The 23,894-nt window shown below is 55.3% G+C and overlaps 3 protein-coding genes, 1 long non-coding RNA gene and 3 other non-coding genes across 11 annotated transcripts; 4 read left to right on the top strand and 3 right to left on the bottom strand.

Annotated features, from left to right (window-relative positions):
• The first annotated feature begins 1,951 nt into the window (after positions 1 to 1,951).
• LOC109683866 (uncharacterized) lies at positions 1,952 to 6,785 on the top strand. 5 transcript variants are annotated; one of them, XM_074058069.1, is made up of 5 exons: positions 1,988 to 2,019; positions 3,387 to 3,464; positions 3,781 to 3,824; positions 5,177 to 5,220; positions 5,646 to 6,785. In XM_074058069.1, exon 5 carries the CDS (start codon positions 5,663 to 5,665, stop codon positions 6,722 to 6,724), a length of 1,062 nt encoding a protein of 353 aa, XP_073914170.1. In that variant the 5' UTR covers positions 1,988 to 2,019; positions 3,387 to 3,464; positions 3,781 to 3,824; positions 5,177 to 5,220; positions 5,646 to 5,662; the 3' UTR covers positions 6,725 to 6,785. The 5 variants fall into 5 exon arrangements, with proteins under 5 accessions (XP_073914168.1, XP_073914170.1, XP_020015510.1 ...); XM_074058070.1 differs by lacking the exon at positions 1,988 to 2,019 and adding an exon at positions 2,036 to 2,916; XM_074058067.1 differs by lacking the exon at positions 3,387 to 3,464 and having other exon boundaries at positions 1,952 to 2,019.
• LOC141418387 (small nucleolar RNA SNORD88) lies at positions 3,622 to 3,712 on the top strand. Its single transcript, XR_012443033.1, has one exon. It is a non-coding gene; the product is annotated as a small nucleolar RNA SNORD88 (small nucleolar RNA).
• LOC141418388 (small nucleolar RNA SNORD88) lies at positions 5,001 to 5,091 on the top strand. Its single transcript, XR_012443034.1, has one exon. It is a non-coding gene; the product is annotated as a small nucleolar RNA SNORD88 (small nucleolar RNA).
• LOC141418389 (small nucleolar RNA SNORD88) lies at positions 5,472 to 5,583 on the top strand. Its single transcript, XR_012443035.1, has one exon. It is a non-coding gene; the product is annotated as a small nucleolar RNA SNORD88 (small nucleolar RNA).
• Positions 6,786 to 7,598: 813 nt separating the features above from the next.
• Positions 7,599 to 11,760, bottom strand: Acp4 (acid phosphatase 4). The gene is made up of 11 exons (XM_020159920.2): positions 11,647 to 11,760; positions 11,461 to 11,565; positions 11,297 to 11,383; positions 10,350 to 10,496; positions 9,921 to 10,019; positions 9,745 to 9,840; positions 9,044 to 9,176; positions 8,890 to 8,972; positions 8,357 to 8,493; positions 7,951 to 8,129; positions 7,599 to 7,890 (listed from the first exon to the last, which is right to left on the bottom strand). Exons 1-11 carry the CDS (start codon positions 11,758 to 11,760, stop codon positions 7,775 to 7,777), a joined length of 1,296 nt encoding a protein of 431 aa, XP_020015509.1. The 3' UTR covers positions 7,599 to 7,774.
• A 3,615-nt stretch (positions 11,761 to 15,375) lies between these two features.
• Positions 15,376 to 23,128, bottom strand: LOC141418038 (uncharacterized). Its single transcript, XR_012442673.1, has 3 exons — positions 22,049 to 23,128; positions 15,915 to 15,974; positions 15,376 to 15,791 (listed from the first exon to the last, which is right to left on the bottom strand). It is a non-coding gene; the product is annotated as an uncharacterized lncRNA (long non-coding RNA).
• Positions 20,517 to 21,527, bottom strand: LOC109683882 (C3a anaphylatoxin chemotactic receptor). Its single transcript, XM_020159940.2, is given in 3 exon segments — positions 20,517 to 20,719; positions 20,721 to 21,229; positions 21,232 to 21,527. Coding segments are annotated over 3 exon segments (987 nt in total). The 5' UTR covers positions 21,521 to 21,527; the 3' UTR covers positions 20,517 to 20,530.
• Positions 23,129 to 23,894: the final 766 nt, after the last annotated feature.

Here is a 23,894-nt window from a genome sequence, read left to right as displayed (position 1 = left end):
CCACCTATCTCTGCTTCCCCACTAGCTGGGATTACAGGTGTCAGCCAACACATTCAGCTTGGTTTTTTGAGATACACTCTCACTAACTTTTTTGCCTGGGCTAGCCTCGAACAAAGATCCTGTTATCTCTACTTCTTGAGTAGCTGGGATTACAACCATGAAACACTCTCAGTAGTGCAGCAGCTTTTTGAAGAAGGTTTGGGACTAAAAGCCATTTGTTGAACAGGGCATGGTGGAAATCCAATTACAAAATTCTATCATTACTCAAGTCCTCCTAAAGGGCTGTGGCTGGGGTAGCCCCTCCATCTCCCTCTCTCACAGTGTTTAAGGGTTGGGATCTAGTCTCTGCCACTTACTACATGTGACCAGATGCTGAACCCATCTGGGTCTCAGTTCTCTGAGCTGGAAAATGGAATAATGATGTTAGTTTAATCTCGACTGAGTTTAACCTAAATGACTGGCCCACAGTATGTGTGCTTTCATTGATTTTATTTAAATTCTCTCTCTTCTCTCTGGCAAAAGGTCCCCAAACTTGTTCCTTTTAAAACACAGATGGAACTGAAACTAGGTGCCAGACACTGGGTGTACAGGAATAATCTCTATAAGCACAAATCCCTGTCCTTGTGGAATTGACATAGAGCAAGAAGCAAAAATGCATCCATTAACAAAAAAAGCACATGACGTGTGAGGGGAAATTCGTTATGAAGGAAGCTAGTCCTTGGACTGGGAGAAGAGTTCCAAGCAGAGGGCAGTACATGCAAAGGTCCTGGGGTAGAAATAGATGCAGCATTTCCAGGAACACCAAGAAGGCCAAGGCAGAGAGAGCAAGACCAGGATAGGGAGTGAGCAAAACCAACATCACTAAGTTAGACGGGCCACAGTGAGACAGGAGCCAGGGGTGGAGATGTCTCTTCTTTCCTTTCCCTTCAGATCACTGGGTTCATGCAGGGAATGCCCTGGCTGGAAGGAAGATAACAACCTAAATAATCAAGATATGAGCTAAACAAAGTTATATTCTGTTCACCCCAAGGCGCACCACCATTGTACTTTTGTAGTATGGAGTTTGAACTCAGGGCCTCACACTTGCTAGGTAGGCACTCTACCACTTGAGCCACTCTGCCAGCCCTTTTTTGTGATGGGTTTTTTCAAGATAAGGTCTGGAGAGCTACTTGCCGGGGGCTGGCATCGAACCCTGAGTAGCTGGGATTACACATGTAAGCCACTGGAAGGCCCAGCTCCTTTTCCCTTCCCGCCTCCCCCTTCTCCCTTCCCTCTCTCTCATCAGTCACCCTCCTTAAATCTTCAACCCCACCAAGATCCAGAACCCAGACCTTAAACCAACTAAACCCAGGATGAGCCCCAACCCGGTCCAACCTCAATCCCGGGTCCAGGCCCCTAACTTCTGTTCCCAAACCCAGGCATCCAGCCTCACCTCTTCCTTCCCTAGACCCACGAGTCCACGCCCCACCCACCAGCCCTACGTCACTGATCTGGCCCGCCCCTCCCCGTGCAGGCTCCGCCTCTAATTCTGAGGCACTTGGTGCTTTCACCGGATATACCGCCTGTCAATCTTCGCTCTGGCCCCGCCTCCCGCCCTGTGACTGGTACTTGGTTTGGGCCTTTCAGAGTCGGCCCCGCCTCAAGGCGCGCGGCGCCGCTGTCGCGCTGACAATTCCAGAGGCTTCCTTTTTGATCCCGCCCACTCTCGGGGCCTTTTCTCTTCACCGCCTTCGTTAAGTGCGGCTTCAGAATTGCCTGACTCATGGTACCAAGACATATGTTCCAGATATTTCCTGACTCCTGCTTTCCTGCCTCCAGAGATAACTTCTTGCAATTTCCGGTAGAATATTCTACCGGAAATGGACTAGAAATCTTTTCCCCAGCACGAAAACTGGGTTCCTGATACAGGCAAATATATTGGACACCTAAGAGGGAACCAAAATGGGACCTTGCGACAGGCGCGTTCTATAAAAGCAGGCTCGCTGCAGTCGGCGCTCGTCTGTGGAGAGGAGGGGTCGGGTGAGCGCTTCGCCTTTGGCGACTTTCTTTTTTGTGTGGCGGGATTAGGCGTCTGGGTCGCACGTGTCTCAAGATGCCTGGAGCTGTGACGGGAAAGACCATGTCGCTTGGGTGGGGTCGGGGTCTATGCCAGGGCCTAACGAGCGCAGTTGGGGTGGGAACTGGGGGTCCCCTTAAGCGAGAATGGGGCGATTCCTCCCACCAGGTGCTCAGCAAGGGGTTTGCCGGGGCGGGCTGCGCCATTTCTTCTGCCCACGTCGCAGGTCTCCGCCATCTTGCCTATTTGAGGAGTAAGATTTTTAATTTTTACCTCAGGAGGATTTCCATGTCTGTGCAAGCGGCAGGTTCTTCCTCAGGCAGCCCCTCCTGGGTCTCTTTTTTTTTTTTTTTTTAAACCGGTTTTTGTTTGTTTGTTTGCGGGTGTGGGTATTTTTTCGAGAGTTCTCGCGAACTCTGCCCGGAGCTGCCTTCGAACCGCGATCCTCTTGATCTCTGCCTTCTAAGCAGCTGGGATTATAGGCGTGAGTCACCGGCGCCTGGATTTTTTTTTCCTCCTTTTTACCTTTTTATGCCGCGGCCCACCTGGATGGACTGTGATCCACTTCCCTATGACTTCCCATGTAGCTGGGACCCCAGGGGTGCCCCACCATGCCCGGCTTGTTTGTTGAGACGGGGGTCTTGTTAACTTTTTGCCAGAAGTGGCCTTGAACCCCTTCCCCGCGCCCAGCCCTGCCCTTGTTGTCTTTGTCTTGAGTTTCTGGGAGGCGGGCATTTTTGCTCATCTAGAACAAAAGCAAAGAGATCGAATAGGTGGGGGTGCAGGGGAGAGGCAAGATCCCGAGTGCCAAGGAAGAGATGAGGCTCCCGGTGAAGTACTGGGTTGCTTTGGAGAACCAGGTAGGAGTACGCCTAAGAGAAGGGAAACGAGACCTTTCTTCACCTGCAGCTTCTGGGCTTGTGGTCTGTGGAACGCTGGTTTTCCCTTTGCTAGGCGATGTCACTCCTCCATCACCACCCTGCAAGAATCTCTTTGCATTGAATTTCCTTATTCAGTAACATAGAAAGAAATCCAGTAGATTCCCTTCTGCTTGTAGGAGTTTCTGTTAAAGTCTTCGGGGAAATAAGATTTCATATTTCGCTTATGACCGTAAAATGCCAGTTTTCTACTTAACTGACAATGCCTTCATCCCCCCTCTGTGACACTGATTACTTCCTACTGCTGTGCACTGTTCTCTCTTCCTGCTGGTTGCTTCTGAGTCATCTCCAGAATGTGCCTTGCAGCATACTTGTTCAATTCTGGCTCTGTCTCCGCCATCTTTGCTTATCTTGCTTACATCTTAGCTTTGGGTTTTTTTCTCCTGCAACAGCTCCTGTGTTCTTGTGCCAACCTCAAGGGTCTTTGGAGGGTTTGAGGCCTAACAGCGTTTGTTCGGTGCTACTAGCAGGTAGTGGGTTTGGAAGTTCACCCCATAAGGATTCCCTACGGGTCTGTGACACAGGGAATGGGGCGGGGGGATTGTGTTTCCCAGTCCCTTCATTCTGTTAAGTTTGGCCTCTGTCCCCAAAAGCAAGTGACCTTGGGACTTGATGGTAGAGGGGCCAGGGCTCCCATGATGGCTAGCACTGGGCTCTGATCATCCTTGAGGACACAGTGCCCCCCAGGACCTTTGACACCTGGGGGTCTGAGGGGCCCTGGTTTTGATCTCTTGTACTCGTGGACTGTTTTACACACAGCCTCACTGCGTCCTTCCTGTGTTGCAGGTGTGTCTTCAAGCTGAGGAGGCACTCACTGTCACTCCGACTTGGTAAGAACCCTTGCTTGCAGTCCCTCATCCATAACATACCTCGCTCTCACCTCAGGTGACTTCATATCATCTGTTTCTGGGACCTGATTTAGAAGCCAACAATTTACATTTAAAAACCATCTCATAGGTGTTGGAGCCCAGTCATCTAGGTCTAGGTCCCAGCTGTGCTGTGCAAGACCTAAAGAAGGAGATGTTTGTCGAGCTGTCTCCTTGGCCTTGGTGCTGTCTCCAAGGAGCACAGATGAGAGGACAGACACTGGTCAGGAGATGTGAAACAGTGGCTCAGCATTACCTCCTGTCACACTGGGTTGTGGGTGGAATGCAGCGCACCTTTGAGCAAAGCTCATCAGCCTCCAGTGAATCCCTCAGGCATAAGTTAATATGAAAAGAAGCCCAATTTAGAAGTCATTGTTAAGATAGCAGGATTTCTCTGGAAAACACTCTACAAGTGTTTCAAAAGAGCTAAGTCGTAAGACAGGCAAGTGCAAGTTACAGGACAAGGAACAAGTGTTCTCAGCTTGAGGAGTTCCCACTTTCCTTGAGTGTCCTTGGTAGGACAGTGGGTGCAGTGACAGACCTGCTACTGGCTGGGCCTGTGCTGCTGTGGTTCTGCAGAGCACTGGACAGTTGTGGGCATGGGGAACTCCTGGGGTAGGAAAGGTGGAGACACAAGGGTGCCAGCTGAGTGGATATGTGTGAGGTGATAAGAAAGGAAGTTGGCAGGACAGGGAGACCTATAGCACCTGTACCCTGAGTCCATTCCCAGCATGTAGCTCTTGAAACCACTTCCCTAGGTTAGAATGGAACAGTGACACCAGATTCCAAGCCCAGACTGGTTAACAAGCTGGGTGGGAAAAACGACAACAGACCTGGGGCTGGGCAACAGCCACCAGAACCCTACCCCCTCCATGAAATCTCTCCTGAGCCTGTCTGCCAGGCTCATCAGCCCCACCTTCCAGAGGGGAAGCAGCCTTCAGGTAGTTTGTGTCTGTTGGCTGCAGATCATAGAAAAAGCAAGAAGCAGGCTTGAGATGGCCTTGGGGGCCTGGTCTCTTGTGGCACCCAGGGTATCAAGAAAATGTCCACCATTTTCTTGCCTGGGTCTCTGAACACTCAACTATCCTGTACCCCACAGGATTGCAAAGTGACCCTGAAATCTGAGGTGGTTGAGCACCAGGGCCCCCATGATGTCCAGCACTGGGCTCTGACTTTGGCTTGAGGACATGGTGCCCCCTGGGACTTTGACACCCAGAGGTCTGAGGGGCCCTGGCTCTGAGGAAGGAGTAGATGGTTGTGCCATGTTTCCCTACATTTCACCCACCTCTTCCCACCCTGTTCCATCTTGCCTACAGGTGTTTCCTCCTGGCCAGGCCCTGTAGCCCCACCTTCCTCCCAGGTAAGAGCAGAAGGGATAGCCTGTCGGTGGGACTGACTATAATCCCAGCCCTTGGGAGGCAGAGGCCAGAGGATCATGAGTTTCAGGCCAGCCTGGACAGCTGTAAGACCCTATGCTAGCTGGTATAGACGAGGCTCAGAGCTGAATCCACACCATGCACTGTTCAAGCACAAGTGCCCTGTGCTGTGGGGGTAGCGCAGGAGGAGGGGCTGGATTTGTTTTGAGACATCCAGTGTCAGGGTTACACTTGGGAGACCCCCATGATGTCCAGCACTGGGCTCTGACCACCTCTGAGAACATGGTCCATCCCTTGTCCCCCACCCCACCCCCAGGGCCTTTGACACCCAGGAGTCTGAGGGACTCTACTCTGGAGGGGTGGGGGTGGGGCCCTTTACACCTCCTAGTGTTGGCTGTCCTTCCCACAGCTGCTTCAGTGGGGGCCATGACTGAGAAAGCTGCAGCGCCTGCCCCAGTGGGCTGTGGGGACCGGAGCTACACATACACCGAGCTGCTGGCCATCTCGCAGCACTTCAAGCAGAACTCCAATGAGCTCATGCTCTCCTGGATCCTGCGGGTATATGACCATGGTGGTCTGGCCCTGTCCCTGACCTCTGGGGAGCTGGCGCTGCTAGGCGACCTGACCCACGACCCCATCTTCAATTACCACTGCAAAACCCTGCAGGGCAGCTGCAAGGCACTGCTGGCCTGGCTGCTCAAGGCCTGGCGTCAGCGCTGGGAGTCCTTCCTGCACTTTGAGGCCACCGAGCTGTCCTTCCAGCCCTGGACCACCATGGAAGAGGGCGTCCAGCTGGTGCGGGAGCTGGGCATGCTCGACTGGATCTACCGCGAGCCCCCATCACTCCCTGAGCCTGAGTTCAGCGCACCAGAGGACGTGCCCTTCACCCAGGGCCTGCAGCAGCGCCTGTTCACAGCCGCTCCCTTGGAGCTGCGCCTCTCACTGGTCAAGGGCATGACACTGGTTGAGGGCATGACGGTGCTGGACGCCGTGCTGGAGATCCAGACCATTGCCAATGTGGGCCTGCTCTGGCGCCAGAGCCAGCAGGGCCAACCCAAGCCCATGCTGGGGCCCAACCCAACACACAAGGACCTGGTGCGCTGGCTGCTCAGACACGGTGTGCCCAGGGAGCAGGTGGCCAAGCAGCCCACCAAGGTCCTGCTAGAGCTGTACATCAAAGAGGCCAAGCGCAGCCTCAGCCCCCCGGGCTACCGACCTGGTGAGGAGGAGCAGCCCCTGCCGCCCTGCCCCAACCAGGCCTGTGGTGAGGAGGCGCCTGTCCACCACACCTGCCCTTCACCTGGCACCTGGAGGACACTGGTTGCCCCAGCCATGGGGGTGGGAGGCTGGGTTCCAAAAGAGCTTGGCCTCAAGTGCCTTCCCCATGGACCTCTCAAGCACACAGTGGTCAGGGACCCCCGAAGGGAGGGACTTCCCCTCCCCCCACCACCCCCATGGGCAGCAGAGGTGACCTCTTGCCATGGCTAAGGTGCTACAGCCCATGGCCAAAACCATCCTGAAGTTTACTTTTTTAAAAAAGGTTTTTTTTAATGCAACGTCTTTATGGAGTATTTTATTTTAAGCCTGAGGGACACTTTAGGTTTAGGAGAGGGACAGGCGGCTTCCTCCATGGCCTCCTGCAGGAGGCCCTGTGAGCCTATTACTGGTGTGTAGTGCCCCTCCCCCCACCCCACTATGTACTCCAGGGGCTTCTCTGGTGGCACACATGGCCCTGAGCCAGTGCCAGCTCTGGGTTTGGCGGGGATCTGGACAGCCACCCCTGGTGGCTCTGCCTTCTCAGGTGCCCATTAAACAGCAGTTGCATGGCCCTTCAGGAGCTGCGCTGTCTGACTTGGTCCTGGCGGTGACGTCTTGGGGCGTTGAGCTGGGTTGGGGTAGGAGAGGTGCGCACAGGATCACCCACCCAGGGGCAGGCTTGGGGGAGCCACAAGCAAGAAGCCCAGCCGCCTCCTAGGGCCAGAAAACGCCAACAGCATTCCACATTGGAGACCCTGTGGTCACCTGGACCCTCTGGAGAGTGGCTGGGTCCTTACTAGGTCCTGTAGGGGGTGTCCCTATTTCCAGCAAGAGGTCCAGCAGGACCCCCTGCCATACTGAAACCTTTATCCTGTTCACTGGGCAGCCACCACCCACTTGGCTCTACATTTAAATAGTAGCACTTGGTCAGCAGTTACCTTACTGACCAGCACCACTCACTTGCAGTCACCCTTGGCTACACAGCTGTTGGTGGGGTGTGGGGTGTGGGCTGCGTGTGAAGGGTGAAGTCCCATGTGGCTCCTGAGGCGTGCTTCCCACCTGGGTGCATGCGCACCGTGTGTGAACACCCATGTCCCAACCCATACAAGCACATTGAGTGCGTATCCACGCAAACGTCCAGGCATGTGCACACAGCAACACACACTTAGCCAGAGAGCCGCCCAGCCCTTGTTCCCCACGCGCAGTAAGTGACCAGCCAGAGCAGCAGGTGAGCACACGTGTTGGGATCCAGTGGCGACTGGGGGGAAGGGCTGCCCCTGCTCACACGGCCTCCCGCAAGGCCCGCAGGCAGCTGGGTCTCCAGGCCAGCAGGCCCAGCCCCAGGCTGAGAACCGCCAGCACGGCCACAGCTCCAGCGAGCAGGGGCACAGCTGTGGCTGTGGGAAGGTCAGCCCTAGGGGATCCCCCACTCCCGCCCAAGCGCAAAGGACTGTCACCTGGGGAGGTGGCAGGGTCATAGGAACCTTGGCAGCGAGCCCCATGAGCAGGAGGCCGGGCAGGAGCTGTCAGCTGATGGAAGCGCCTGAGTGGGCAAGGGGCAGGACAGCCAGGGAGGCTGAGGGGCAGGGGTGGGCGGGTGGTGTCGTTGCGGTAGAAGAGGGAGATGGTGACATTCCTGGAGGGAGAGAGAAGACAGTGACACATGCTCTGCCTCCAATCTCAGTGCAGAAACAGCCCAGTGCAGCGTGAGTCAGGGAGCAGCCAGGTGAAGATGGGCTCCTGACTCCCACCTGTCTGTCCATCCTTAAATCTTCCATCCAGCTTGGAGTTAGGTCACGCCCCTCTACCTGCACATCACCCTTCCAGAGAATTCTGCTCTGCCCAGCACCATCCCATCCTCACCCTCCATCTTTGTCATCTTCCTGCTCCTTGAGGCGCCTTCGGAACTCAAAGGCTAGGCAGGCAGCATAGGGTGGGGTTGGGGTCCTGCCATCATAGAGGCCCAGGGCCCCTAGGAGGGCCAGCAGAGTGCTGTCATGCTGTAGAGGGGACAGGGATCAGAGGGCTGAGACAGGGCTCTCTTGAACTTAGGCATCCAGAAGTCCCCCATCTCTAGCGTCCCTCTCCCTGGACGCCCCACAGGTTATAGGCTACCATTGAATAAAGATAACTCAACCCATGCAAACTATGACTGGACAGCTCGATTAAATAGCCTGTCCTTTCAGTAGAGCTAAATTCTCCTGACACCATCACTTTCCTCTGTCCAGTCTATGCCTTCTAGTGATGTGATCAGAGGAGGGTTGGAGATACCCCTTACCCAAGGCAATAATGGGCTAAGCTTTCACTGGGATCACTGGCTGCTCCTCACCTAAATTTCCATCGCCCTGCCCCTGTGCTGCCCATGTGACACTACCTCCCTTTTCCCAGGGACTCACAGCTGAGTACATGACCATCTTCAGGGGCAGCCCCAGGCGCTGGGCCCGGGAGAAGTTGCTCAGGATGGCATCCAGGAGGATCCCTGGAGGGCAAGAGCAGAGAGGTTAGAACCCACACCCCACACACACCCTGGAGGAAGGCCCTGCACCTCACCTCCTGTCAGCTGGGCCTTCTCTGCTGCCCTGGGTGGACCCACGTGCGCCCCGATATCCAAAGCCGAGATCTGTGCAAGTGTCCGCAGGACATCCGGGGAGGCCCAGGATGGGAGGGTGAGACCATGGGCACGCTGAGGAGAGACGGAGAGAGGACCAGGACACGGGACATCCTGAGTCGCCTTCCCGCCCCCTGTCCCGTCAGTCATGGGGAAACCACGCATAGGCAATAGTATTAACTAGTAAGGTGGCTATCCTGGTACTCAGGTCAGAGCCTGTAACCGAACCCTTTTGGGACCAGAGGTGTTTTGGTGTCAGAGGGTTGGAATATTAGGAAGGAACCAGCAGAGTGTGGGGAAGTGGCTTTAACTTATGTGTGCAATTGGGAACTTGCCCACGGTTCTGGGCAGAGTACCAGATAAAGTGCAGCCTCATTTCAGGTCAACTGCTACTGAGTTTTGGTTTCCTGAGCTTTTCTGATTACAGGCTAACGGGGAGATTTGCCACAGTCTACAGCCTCAAACTCCATGTGGCCAGCTGGTGCGTGAATTAACCCGCAGAGATGCAGCTACCATGTAGCCATCCTTTCTGTACAAATGGAGAAAACTGAGGCCCAGAGGATTAAGTCACTTTAAGGAAACACAGTTATCCAATGACAAAACTCTGCTTTGACCCCCTTGGCTAGGAGAGACGGAGACCCACCTGGCAGATCAGTGTATCCAGAACCTTCCACGCCCTGCGAAGGGGCTCCCCAACCAGCGACAACCCCGTAAAGTTGCTCAGGCGACTTAAGAAGTCCTGGGTGCAGAGGGTTGGGTGAGCCCCAAGCGACCCTGGCCCAGTCAGTGCCCGCCCTGCCAGTCCAGCACCCCGCTCACCGTCCAGCCCTCCAGAGCCTCCTGGTACTCGGCAGCCTCCGTGGACTCACGTAGCAGCTCGTGGTATCGGGGACAACTACGCATGGGGAACCTCAGCAGCTGGGGGAAACTGAGGCTCAGAGCAGGCAGCAGCATGGCTGGGCACTCATGGCGGGCTGAGTGAGTGCACAGGGTTCTTGGACCTTCTCTTCCCAACTCCCCTGAGCATCTGGGGACCTGGTGGCTCCCAACCTCTGGACAGCTCGGCCAGGGACAGGGTCGCCACTCTGAGCCTTCTCAGGTTTCCGGGAGGTGACCCACCAGGCCTAGGGCTGCCTCCATCCTTCTCCATCTCAGTATCCCTGCCATTCATTCTGTCCTGCACCCAACCCCCATCTCTGTCTCTCTCCATCCCTTTTCCTTCCTCTTCCGCCCCAGACAACCTCTGACCTTGTCCTCACTAACAGGCACCGTGTGCACTGGGATGGGTTTCCAGTCAGCCTCAGGGTTCCCCGGGGCGGCCTCTGGGAACAGCCCAGCCAGGTTGGCCTGAGCACTCTCCAGGGTGCGGTCAAAGTCAGTGCTACGGATGTACACCTGGGGTGGGCAGGGCGGGAGAGGGTCAGAGGTCAGCTGTGGTAGCAAATCAAAAGCGTCAGATTGAGTTTGGGGTAGGTTAAGGGGCATGAAAATAGAAGGAATTGGGAGTCAAAATTCAAGTGTCTGTCCTTCAATGTCAGAAGTTGGGACCAAGGGTCAGAGGTCAGTGCCAGGAACATCTGGGTCAGAGGTCAGAAGGGGGGCAGACATGATGGCTAGGAGTCAGTTGAGTTGATGGGGGTTAGAGGAAGATAGAGATTTAAGATCAGGGGGTGGGCTGAAGGAAATGGCCAAAGTTTAGGACAAGGTCCTCAAAGGTCAGAGCTGAACCAATAAGAGGCAAAGGAAGTGACACAAAAGGTCAAAGTCAATGAAGGTCAGAGATCACTGCTGGGGGCTCTGGTAGAGAGCTCATGTGGCATAAACAAGGCCTGGGTTTGATCCCAGCACTGAAAAAAAAAAAAATAGATCTTGAAGAGGGCAAATTGATCAACAAGCGTCAAAGAATCAATCAAGTTCAAGGTGAGAGGTCAGGAGGTCTGACTGGAGTTAGTAGGGGTCAAGACAAAAATGGAGACCAGAAAATAAAGTCAGAGTTGATGGAGGTCTGGGGTCAGACTATATAGCTCAGGTTGAGATGAGGTCGGAGGCCAGTGTGGATCCAGGGATAACTCAGAGGCCCATGGGATACAAGTCAAGTTGATGGAGGTCAAAGGCCAGAGCTCAAAGCCCAAAGGGAGCCTAGGGGGTCACAGGTGGGAGGTCAGGAGGCCAGGTAGAGGTCAACATAGCAGTACCTCCTCCCGCCGATACTCGGGACTCAGAAAGGCCTTGTAGCGCCTCCTCAAGAAGCGTCCCAACTCCAGCTGCTGTCGGATCCCCTCCTGGGGACAGAGCAGACCTCAGTGACTCTCCTCACTCTGTCCCTGCCCCAGCCCCGAATCTCAGCCCTGCTCCTCACCCGGGTCAGCTGGCCCAAGCCTCGAGGCCACAGGCTGGAGACAGCTTCCTTGTGTGGGTCTGTGGGGTAGGAGGCCAGTGGGGCGCGGTCGCCATGGCGGAACACCTGGGGACGGATGTGGTCAGGGCTAGCCGAGGGGAGGCAGGGGGCTGGGAGGGCAGGGTAGGCGGGGCAGGGGCAGCTCACCAGAGCCACAAAGACCAGGGGTCCCTCGGGCAGAGCCTGTGGTGGCAGCAGCAGCAGCAGGAGGAGCAGCAGCAACCGTCCAGCGGTGTGGCCCCGAAACCCTGGCCCGGCCATCTCCACCCAGCCCAGACGCTGAGCTCAGCCACAGTGTACACTGCAGCCTCACCTGCTCATTACCCTGGGTCTCGGCCCCCCGCAAGCAAGCGCAGGCCCCAGCACGCCCCCCAACAGCACCCAGGGCCCTCCCCAGCCTGGGATTAACCCGTTTCATCTCCACGGAGCCCCAGGAGGTGCTGACACAGGTAATGAGGGGAAACTGAGGCACAGCCTGAGGAAGCACCTCATGAGTGGCAAAGCTGGGGTTTGAGGCCAGGTGTTTTTAACCTGGACACAAACACACACAGAGAGAGAGCGAGCGAGCAAGCACGAAAGCGTGTCACATTGTGGGCCACTCTGATTTCTCTCTTCTTCCTCCCCTTTTCCAAATCTTCTTCTTACAATGTTGGGAGCTCTTTGATACTTCTTAAAGATTTTACTGCCTTCTGATGCCACCCACAGCTGGTAAGAATGAGCAGGGTCCAGGCACAACCTCTGTGCCTTCATCTCACAATACAGATCAGCTGAGTTCAAGTGTACTCAGCACTTTGAGGACAGGGTTTGGTGAAGAAGTAACTAATTGCCAAGAAGTCGTGTTATTTATGGCCACCTGTGATGCTAAAGCTTAGCCCCTTAAAACAGTAACAACACTGATTATATCTCATAGGTTTTGTAAGTCAGGAATGTGGGAGTGACTTAGCTGAGTGATTAAGGTTGCAGTCATTTGGAAACTTGACCTGAGCTGGATGGATTCCTTCCTAGTGTCCTGACCAGGTTATGGACTCTGTTCCCAGTCCCTCACTGCACGGACCTGCCTGGAGCTGTTCCAACATCTGCAGGAGTACAGAGACCCTCGGAGGGGGTGATCCAAAATGACATCCCCTGCAACAGTCACCCTCGCTGTTTCTGCTGGGTTCTGTGACTTCCCAGTCTGCCCCATCCTGTGGGAATGAGGTCACAAACACCAGAAGGCTGGAGCCACCAGCTGTGTCGGAGGCTGGCTCCAACTGAGAGCTGTGGGCTTGCTAGGCAGGCCTCTACCTCTGGAGCCACGCCCCCAGTGCTTTTGCTTTCATCTGTTTTTCAGATCGGGGTCTCACAATAACTGTACCCAACTCTGGCCTTGGGCTTGTGGTCCTCTTCTGTCTGCCTTCTCAGTAGTTGGGATTATAGATGTGTACCACCACTCAGGACTTGATTTTTTCTTTTCTTTTTTTTTTTTGGTAGTACTAGGGTTTGAACTCAGGATTTGAGCTCAGGGCCTCTCGCTTGCTGGGCAGGTGCTGTACTGTTTGAACCACTCCACCAGCCCTCTTTTTTGTGATAGGTTTCTCAAGATAGGGTCTTGAGAACTATTTGCCTGGGCTGGCTCCAAACCATGATCCTCCTGATCTCTGCCTCCTGAGTAGCTGGGATTACAGATGTGAGCCACCGGTGCCAGCTCCACTGGTCTTAAAAGAGACCGAAGCATGTGATCGATGGTGGAGACAGACTGAAGTGGCGCATCTAGAAGCCAAGAATGGCCATGCATCACTGGCCACACCAGAAGCCAGGACAGTGCTGTGGAACAGTCTCCTTTTACTGCAGAAGGAAGCTTGAACTTGAACTCACAGCACAGCAGTACCTCTATGTGTAGGTCTGGGTGGTGTGGCCCTCCTTCCAGGAACAGTGAGCATGAGAGCCACCTTTCCAATGAGATCAATGGATCAATTGATCAGCCCCTGACGTGTTGGCCTCACCATACTGGAATGATACAACCAGCAATAAACAACACTGTCCAGTCGGCCACTGGCTCCCCTGACTCCCTGTGCCATCAAATCTCCTGTTCCCTCCTCTGTCTGAAATTTGAAACACCTTTCTATTTCTCTATTCCAGAAGCTTCTACCCTATTTCCAATGGACAGAGAGTTTCAAAAATTCTGTAACACAAGTTGGACATGGTGGTGCATGCTTGTAATCCCAGCTACTTGGGAAGCGGAGGTAGGAGGCTCATGGTCCGAGGCTGGCCCCAGGCAGCAGCACAAGACCTTAGCTGACAAACAGACCACAGCATAAAAGACGGGCGGGTCACTTAGGTGGTGGAGCGATGGCCTGGCAAGCATGAGGCCCTGAGTTCTGTCTCCATTACCAAGAATCCTATTGCTTCAAGCGTGAGGCTTTGCGGCTTGTGGCCCCTTTTTCCACCTTCAGCACCTGCAGTGTGGCATCTTTTGCTTCGGTGGTCAATACCTCTGTGCCTCCTGCTTTTTCTGTTTTGTTTTTTTTCAGTGCCGGGGATTGAACCCAGGACCTCTCCCGTTCAAGGCAGGCGCTCAACCTCTGGAAACACGCCCCCACACCCCATTCCTCTGCTTCTGTTTGTTTTTCAGTTGGGGTCGCATGCTAACTTTGCCTGGGCTGGTTCAGACCTTGATCCTCCTGCCTCCTCTTCCCAAGTAACTTTGGGATTACAGGCAGGTACCACCATGCCCGGCCCTCCCTCTGCTTCCCTATCTCTGACCAGGACCATTGTGATGTTTTGAGATCGTTAACTCAGTCACATCTGCAGAGTCCCTCTCCTGATATAAGGCCACATATCCACAGGCTCTGGGAATTACAGCATGAGCATCTTAGGAGACCACAACCCACCATGGCCAACATAGAGAACTGTCCTCCTGTGTCTGTCCACCTCCGAGATCCTCTCCCGGCTCCCTCTCTCCCTCTAAGCTGGCCTCTGTCTTTGACACCACCCAGGACTCCTGCCCTTTGGTTAGGGTCAGTCAGAGAAAGGAACGGGGGGGTCAGAGGGTGGCCTAGCTCCTAAGGGACCCCTTTGATCAGGGGCTAGATGACATTGTTCCTTTCTCTGTCCCTTGGTACACAGAGGGGGTATATTATGCCCCATGGTTGCCATAACAAATTCTCGCAAACAGGATGGCTAAAGCAACAGAAGTTTATTCTCTCAAGTTCAAGGTCAAGGTGTCAGCATGGTTGCTGGCTCCTTCAGAGGCTCAGGGATCTGCCCCATGGCTCTCTCCTGGCATCTGGTGTTACCAGCAATGCTTGGCTTCAAGCCATTTCAACCAACAGGTAGGGTGGCTCCCATCATTCCTAGCTATGTGGGAGGCCACATGACAGGCACAAGGGGAAGTCAACATCTCTTTTTGGGGGACAGGACACAACACCACCCACAGCAGGATGGGAGCACTGTATAAACCCTAGCCTGCCCCATCGTCCCACGTTAAATCCTTTTGAGTCGTGTGGCACTTTCTGCCCTAACACCAATGTGCAGTCCATGTTTTTATTTTGTTGAGATTTTTTGAGATGGAGTCTTTCGATGTAGCTCAGGCTGGCTTTGAACTCTCTATCCCTGCAGCCCTCCTCCCTCAGACCCAGGGGTCCAGGCCCAGCCTCCTCCCTCAGACCCAGGGGTCCAGGCCCAGCTCTCCTCCCTCAGACCCGGGGGTCCAGGCCCCAGCCTCCTCCCTCAGACCCAGGGGTCCAGACCCCAGTCCTCCTCCCTCATACCCAGGGGTCCAGACCCAGCCTCCTCCCTCAGACCCAGGGGTCCAGGCCCAGCTCTCCTCCCTCAGACCCGGGGGTCCAGACCCAGCCTCCTCCCTCAGCACCCAGGGGTCCAGGCCCAGCTCTCCTCCCTCATACCCAGGGGTCCAGACCCAGCCTCCTCCCTCAGACCCAGAGGTCCAGGCCCAGCCTCCTCCCTCAGACCCAGGGGTCCAGGCCCAGCCTCCTCCCTCAGACCCAGGGGTCCAGGCCCAGCTCTCCTCCCTCAGACCCGGGGGTCCAGACCCAGCCTCCTCCCTCAGCACCCAGGGGTCCAGGCCCAGCTCTCCTCCCTCATACCCAGGGGTCCAGGCCCAGCCTCCTCCCTCAGACCCAGGGGTCCAGGCCCAGCCTCCTCCCTCAGGCCCGGCCTGGCCCTGCAGCTGGCTGGGGACAGGTATGCTGTTGCAGTCACATTTATTTACTGTGGGAGGCCCGGGTGCTGGTGCGGGCAGGTGGTGGGGGTGCTCCAGGACTTGGGGAGCCTGTGTCTTCTCACTGCTGAGCCTGACGAAGGAGAAGAGGCAGAGACAGATATACTTAGAGACATGGGAGAGAAAGAGAGACGGAGGTCACACAGGGCACCGAGCCAGGCCAGGCCCAGGGCACACCCTGTCTTCAAGCCCTCACCTTGTTGAAGAAGTAGATGGAGGAGATGATGGTGAACACTGCCATGGCTAGGGTCACATTCTGGGGGAGGAGGCCAGAGGTGAGGACATCCCCTTCCCTGCCCCTCCTCCGACCCCCCCCTCCCCACGCTCTCACTTCCTGGAAACTCATGACCATGGGTCCTCAGCCACCTGCGCACACTCGCACTTCGCTCTCCCTTTCCAGCCTCTGAGCCATAGAGGGGAGAAGCCAAGGAACCCAGAAGTGGTTGTCAGGGAGACCACAATTGTGACCATGGCGACCAGAACAGAGCATTCCAGGCCTGGGCAGGATAGTTAGGGATTAGGTGACAAGTAAATCAGAAAACACGCAACTGAAATTAAACCAGAGTCAGGAACTAAGTCTAAGAGAAATCATTAGAGCAGAAGTTAATTTTTTTATGGTACTGGGATTTGAACTCAGGACCTTGCTCTTGCTTGGCAGGGCTCTGCTACTTGAGCCACACTCTTGGCCCTTTTTAAACTTTAGTCATTTTTAGATAGGGTCTTGAGTTCTTGCAGAACCTCAAACTAAAATCCTTCTACCTACAACTCCCCCAGAGTTGGGATTACAGGCATGTTCCACTACAATGGGTCAGGGGTCTCGTGAACAATTTGCCTGGACTGACTGGCTTTGAATTGTGATCCTTCCAATCTCAGCCTCCCAAGCAGCTAGGATTACAGGCGTAGCCATCACGCCCCGCTGAGAACTGATGTCCTTAAAAGGAGGGGAAGAGACTGAGACAGGTGCGTGTAATGACTGGAGTCACACAGCTTGAAGCTGAGACTGGCCAAGCATTCCTGGTAACACCAGATGCCAGGAGAGAGCCATGGGGCAGATCCCTGAGCCAGCAACCATGCTGACACCTTGACCTTGACCTTGAACTTGAGAGAATAAACCTCTGTTGCTTTAGCCATCCTGTTTGGGAGAATTTGTTATGGCAGGAGTCCAGGGTGGTGTCAAGGGCAGAGACCAGCTTAGAGGGACCAAGGACTGAAGGCTGGACCCCTAGGTCTGAGGGAGGAGGGCTGGGTGAGGACCCTGGGTCTGGGTGGGGAGCGTAATGAGGACACAGGCTCTCAGCTTTGATGCTAGGGCTGTAGGAACAGAGCTGGGTTTTGAGGGAGGAGTAGAAACTTTCGGGAACACTCAGAGGGGAAAGTACATTCCACCTCTGCGTTTAAGAGTCAGATGGGAGAAAGAAGGAGGCCAGTTCGCCATCTGGTACCAGCGCACCCTGCTTTGCACTTCAGACTCGCTGCTTATCTCTGAACAAATCTGTCAGACAGAGGTGAAAATCTGTCCCTTGGGCTCCCGAAGGCCGTGGCTAGAATGGCCAAGATGAAAGACATTGATGACTTTTGCCATCGTTTTGTGTCAACACAGCCTGCTTGCTTTTTTCCTCCTCCTCCTCCTTCTTCTTGTTCTTGTTCTTCTTGTTCTTCTTCTTCCTCCTCCTCCTCCTCCTTTTTCTTCCTTTTTTGTGGTACTGGGGCTTGAACTTGGGACCTTCACCTTGAGCCACTCCACCAGCCCTTTTCTGTGATGGGTTTTTTCGAGCTAGGGTCTCAGGAACTATTTTCCTGGATTGGCTTCAAATCTCGATCCTCCTGATCTCTGCCTCCTGAGTAGCTGGGATTACAGGCGTGAGCACTGTACCTGGCTGCTCTTTCCTTTTCTTAGCAAACTCCTATTCAACCTTTACACTCCACCTTTTACACCCTCTGTTGATGCCCCTTCCTTTTGGAGTGTCCATAACCCATACTGATTACCTCCCCGCCCCCATTCTCTGCTGGGACACCCCAGCCTTTTTTGAGTTTCACCTCCTTTCCTGCTAAGAAGAATTTGGGGACTTCTTTCTGATGCAGTATGTGCTGGGTTTCCAAGGAAAGGACTAGAAATTTCTAATTTTGAGCAGATTCATTATTTCTTGGCTTGATTTTCGCCCAGATTAGCAATTTTATTGGACTACACACACCCGGCCCCTTGATTCCCCAAAGCGTCCAGACTTGATGAGCCTTTGGTTGCAAAACCACGACTGACCACACGGCGGCAGTGTCGGACCATTTTCCCAGCTCCAATGGTCCATGCATTTGTCAGGTTTGCACAAAATCACAATTCTAAGACCTGGGGTGTCCTGGCTGCGTCCCCCTCCTCCCTGCCTGGGGTCCCTCCACCTGCCCTCCACCTCCCTTCCAGGCCTCAGAGGGACCGTTCTCTATCTACCCTGAGCCCACCCTGCCCCTCCCTGCTTACAGCCCCCGCCCCAAATCAGAATCCCAGCCTGACACCCTGGTCTCCCATGGCCTCTGTTATATCGTTAGCCACATAGAACTCAAAATGCCTCATTCGTGGCTTTGGACTTGCTGTGTCCCTCCCTGCATGGAGTGCCTTTTCCCACCTTTATTTTCTGTCACCTTCCCCCAAAGGCTTTGTGAAACCCCCACCCCAAGCACAGTACCCCGCCCCCCGGCCCTGCAACTCCCCTCTTCCCAGTGTGGGTTTGGCTGTTAGTTTTTTTAAACAGATCATAAACCAGGCATGGTGGTGCACACCTGTAATCCCAGCTTCTCTGAAGGAGGTGGAGGCTGGAGGATCAAGAGTTCGAGGCCAGGCCTGGCAAAGTTAGCAAGACCCTGTCTCAAACACAAAACACAAAAGGGCTGGTGGGGTGGCTCAAGTGGTGGAGCCCATGCCTAGCACGTGTGAGGCCCTGGGTTCAATTCCCCAGTACCAAAATAGTAAGAAGAAGAATAACAGAGCCAGCGTTTGCGGTTTTCCTGTCCCCCTCCCCAACTCCAGGGGTCTGGGCACTTAGTGCAGGTTTCCTCCGGGAAAACTCCAGGAGCTGTCAAGGTTGCATTTCCCCAACTGCAGGCACATGGAGATGGATGGGTCCCAGCCCAGCACTGTGGAAGTCCCTGGGTACCTTTTGAAATTCCCAGAGCCCAGCTCCACCCTGACCACTTAAACCACAGTGCCTGGGATGCGGCCCGGGCTTCAGCTTCACCGATTTTAGGTTAAACGCTCTCCCTGGAGACGCAGCCAGGGTTGGAGGCTGCCTGGGAGGCCTTGCCAGAGGACGAAGGAGATGGTGGGGCTGGGTGGCTCATGTCTACAATCCCAGCTACTCTGGAGGTTCCAGGCCAGCCTGGGTGAAAAGTTAGCAAGACCCATCTCAACCAAGAAGCCAGGTGTAGTGGTTCACACCTGTCATCCCAGCTACACAGGAGGCAGAGCTAAGAGGATCAAGATCCAAGATGGTCCCAGGGGAGGGAGGGATATGATGTGCTAGCTGAAAAATAGCTAAAGCCAAAAAGGACTGGAGGGGGCGTGGCTCCAGTGGTAGAGTACCTGCCTAATAAGCACAAGGTCCCAAGTTCAAACCTCACCATCACCAAAGGGGAAAAAATTTATCTTCCTGTCCTGGAGCTGAGCGCATCACAGAGGTACCTGGATGGCCGCGTCAAAGACGGGGCTGTGGAGCAAAATTAACCTTGGGTTTGAAACATTTTAAGTTTGAAAATGAAAGAAGGCAAATATAGTTTCCCAGGGACAGATGGAAAAGGGACACGAAAGACTTGTGCGTTTCCCACTCCAGCAGGAGAAGACAAGAGTGGTGGGACACGCCTTTAATCCTAGCCAGAAGGCTGACACAAGACCATCTCGAGTTCAAAGCCAGCCTGGGCAAAGTTAGCAAGAAAAGACAAAACACAAACCAATGGGCAGGGGTGTGTCTCAAGTGGTAGAGCTGCCAGGAGAGAGAGAGAGAGAGAGAGAGAGAGAGAGAGAGAGAGCTGCCAGGAGAGAGAGAGAGAGAGAGAGAGAAAACTGGCCCAGCCCTGTCAGCTGTCCAGTATTGCTCTGTTCCACCCAGTGGGGCAGTGGGGCCAGTGTCCCTGTTCACATGGGATGGGGACAGTCCCCGAAAGCTCTGAAAGCCACATGCCTCAGGAATTGCCCAGTCCTGAGAGCAGCAGGAGGGGCAGTAACCCTAGTAACACCTGTCCTGTCCTGTCCTGTCCTGTGCTGGTTTTCTGTCCAGGACCAGGCCTCTCACAGTCTTTGAGATGTCTGTACCCGAGTCTCTGTCACCTTGTCCTGTCTCTCCTCACCTTCCTCTAGGACATCCCTCACCAGAGAGCTTCTGCGTTTCTGTCTACACCAGCAGCCTGGCCCGTCTGTCAACCCCATTCCCTGCCTCGACTTCTGTCTGCCACCAGACTGTGTGACTCTCCCCAAGGGGCCCACGTGACTTCTCCTCCCCCCATGTCACCCACTCCACTGCTCTCTCTCCCTGGGTCTCCATTTTTCCCCTCTGGGTCCATGCCCCCTTTCTCTGGGTCTCTATCCCCTCTCTCTTTAGGTCTCTGTCCCCCTTTCTCTGGGTCTCTGTCCCCTCTCTGCCCCCTGCCTCCATCCCCCAATCCTGTCATTCTGTCTGCTCGAATCTCAGCCGAGCCCCACATTGTCAGGAGGTCAGGAGATGCGAAGGCCACCATTCCTTTCAGGTCCCCTCAGGATGGCTGAGCATCCACGTCCAGTACCGGGCCCTCCCCGTCCACTCCCCGTGACAGGGCCATCTCTGAAAGTCCTGGTCACACACAGAGCAGGGGGTTGAGCCAGCCGCTGGTCCCCACGAGGGTGACCACCAGGGGTCTGAGCAGCACCCAGACGTCCTCCAAGTCCGGCCCGGCTTCGGGCAACATCAGCAGGTGGAAAGGGAACCAGCACAGAAAGTGCACGGCCACGGTGGCCCAGGACAGGTTCAGCAGTGGGGGGCCACCCGCTGAGCCTGGCCAGCTGCAGCTGGGCCCTCAGAACACGGTGAAAGGTGCTTAGCACCCCCAGTGGCACCCCAAACCCAAACACCATCTGGTCCAACAAGGGACCCGAGGGCCTGGAGTCCTGATCAAGGCCAGGGGACCCAGTGGCAGGAGTCCTGTTATAAGGGACAGCCAGGCTGGCCTGGGTCCTCACGGCTCTCAGGGTCAGTCTGCCCAGGCTCACCAGCAGGAGCCAGAACCCGGCACTCCAGAAAACCACCCGCCGAGCCCTGCGGTGGCCCAACTCCCAGGCAGGCTGTCCCAGTGCAGTGTAGCAGTTGGCGGCCACTCGGGTCAGCAGGCGGCCACTGACCCAGAAGGTCAGGAAGGCCAGGCTTGGGTCCATGTGGCAAAAGTCACCACCCAGGGGCCAGCAGGAGAGCGTCCAGGTGAGGCTTAGTGGCAGGAGCACAGTGAAAGTGAGATCGGTGATGACCTGGTGGTGACCAAACCAGGCAGCAGACACGGGAAGGGCAGGAGGGGCCCCGCAGCCCAGGTCAGCAGGCCGTGGCTGGCCACCTCCAGGAAGTAGGAGATGAGGGACACCAGGGAGTAGAGAAAGAAGAGGGTGGCCCAGGGCAGGCATGGGGACCTGGAGGGTGCTGACCACCAAGTCTCAGAAGGGTCCTCCATGGGCTGGATGAGGCTGTTGGGACCCAGAGGCCACCATACTAGCACAGCCCAAGGCTCAAGCTTCTCACAGTCCTGCACCTCAGGGACAATCCTGCCAACCACCCCGACTCTCCCTCTTTGTTCCTCCATGTCCCAAGCCCCGTGACTCTGCCCGTCCCCATGGCCCAGCTCAGCCCAGGCTAACCCCCATCTTCCATCCCCCCTGCCTCCATTCTCCCCCTCCAATCTGCCCCCATCCGCCTCTTCCCTGCTCCCACCCCTTCCATAGCTCCCCAGTGCCCTTGAACAAAGTCCAAAAGGAAACCCCGGGTGGCCCCCTCCCTTTCTCGGCCGCCTCCTCTTCCAGCCTCCCCTCCAGGAACCAGCCTTTGCCCTTCAGCCCTGCCGTCCTCCTCCTCCATTCTCGGGGCCCTGTATCTTCAAGTTCAAAGCTTGCATGTGTCTCCTAATGGCCCTGCTTTCAAATAGGGAAACTGAGGCCCAGAGAGGGGAAATCAAAATCCCACAGCCAGAAAGACAGGGACCCGGGATTGAGTCACATCTGTGAGACTTCAGAGGCCAGGATGTTAGCCCAGGGGATCCGCACCCCCTACGTCCCCAGGTCCTGCTGTCTGTGGACCTCAGTTTATCCCTTGTTCCCTCATGTCCTGAGCTCACCTGCTGATGGGTCAGGTGTCTTCTGGGATGTCTAAGCAGGAGCAGGTGGGCTGGTCATCCCCTGGGGATCCGAGGTAGGGAACTTGTGGGCAACTCACCAGCTGATGGAACAGAAGATGGAGACCAGGGCCTAGCTGGAAATCAGAGAGGCTGTCACGTGGGGTCTGAGCTGGGGCCTCAGTTTCCCCCTCTGAATGACTTGCTCTCCAGGACACCCCCAGGGTAAGGGAGGAGCCCCCTCAACCTGGCCCTTCAGCCCTGCCTGCCATGTCTCTGCCCACCTCACCAGACTCCCAGCCACCACTTCCCTTTGTCTGCTCTGCAGTTCCTAGAATAAGCCACACACTTCCCCACACATGTGCACACACCAAGCTGTTTCCTCTCTCTGGTGCACCTTGCTTTATTCCATCAATGCAGAGAGCAAACTCCTACTCATCCTTTAAAACCTCACCTTCTCTGGAAGCCCTTCTCTGTCTACCATTCACCCCGTCGGGTCGACTCAGCATTACCTTCCTTGTATATGCAGGGTTTTGAGAGTGGGTTCAGGCTACACTGAGTGAGCCTCATGTATCCTGGATGCGCAGGCCATCTAGGTCTCTGTTCAAAGGTCACCTCTACCAAGAAGCCTTCCCAGATTACCTTGGCTGTCACTTACTGTCCCTCAGCCCGCCTTCTTGCCCCCTCCTTGTGTTGTCTTTTACTTCTGCGTCATCACACTACCTTCAAAACGCTTTGCTGTGGACACTCCATAAGGAGTGTTTGTCCTTTTCGTACCTAAGACAGTTTCTAGTGTCCAGTTGGTGCTCCGTGGATATTGCTGATTCCACAGGTCAATGAGTGAGCAGGGGACCCCCTTGTCCCATAGGCATGGTCCCCACAGTCCTTGTGAGAAAAAGGGAGGCAGAAGAGTGGGGTGTAGAGGAGGAAGGACGCTGAGTCCTAAAATGCAGACTGGGAAAAGCAAAAGAATAGATTCTTCTCCCATAAGACGTCTTAGAACTGTAAGATAAAGATCCTAAATTTTTGGTAATTTATTAGAGCTACAACGGGAAGCAAATGGACCCATTTTATAGACCAGCAAATAGAGACTCTCCGAAGGTCACATAGTCAGTCAATTGCTGAATCTGCCTCTGGAATGAGAAAGGGGCAGAGAGTTAGAAACAGGCATGGGGTTGGGAGGGGCTAAAGGTGGGGGTGGGTGGACGGAGTGGCCAGGCTGAGGTGGTGGAAGTGCAGGGGTGGCGCCCGGAAAGAGGAAGGCAGATGCAGAGGGGAAGTGGGTGGCAGGCTTGGCCAGACCTTATCTTGTGTCCCCTGTGGGCTTCAAAGCACCTAAGCCTTGAAGTGGAGGGGGGCAGAGGACAACAGAAGGGGATGGCATTGGCCCCCCGCTACCAGCCTAGCCCTCTCCCTGCCCAGAAGCCCCCAGCACTGCCCTTGCCCCACCCTCTTCTGTCTGTCTCCAAGGCTGGATTCTTCCTGCTCTGGCCACCTCCCCTCCCCCTGGACCCCAGACCCCCAGCCTCCTCATGGCTCCTTGTCCATCCTCCACCAGGCCATGGAAGCACTTTCTACACTGTGACCTCCTCTGCTCACAGGCCTACCGTGGCTCCCCAGCACCCACGACAGCCTGGCCTTCCACTGAGGCCTCCAGTCCCACCTCACATGGCCTCCCGGGAGCTCTGTCCTATGCCCTGTCGTGGGTACCGCTTCTGCCACGGCCTGGCCACCTTTGTGGCTCTTTGTGTCCATCTCAGCCATCATCAAAACACTCCTGAATATAAAGTCAGAGCCTGATGCCACTGGGGTGGCCAGCACCTCCCACCTGGATGCTGGGACACAGCGT

The sequence above is a fragment of the Castor canadensis genome, chromosome 16 (assembly GCF_047511655.1).
Source record: "Castor canadensis chromosome 16, mCasCan1.hap1v2, whole genome shotgun sequence".
NCBI lineage: Eukaryota > Metazoa > Chordata > Mammalia > Rodentia > Castoridae > Castor > Castor canadensis.
This window is presented reverse-complemented; position numbering and strand designations above follow the sequence as displayed.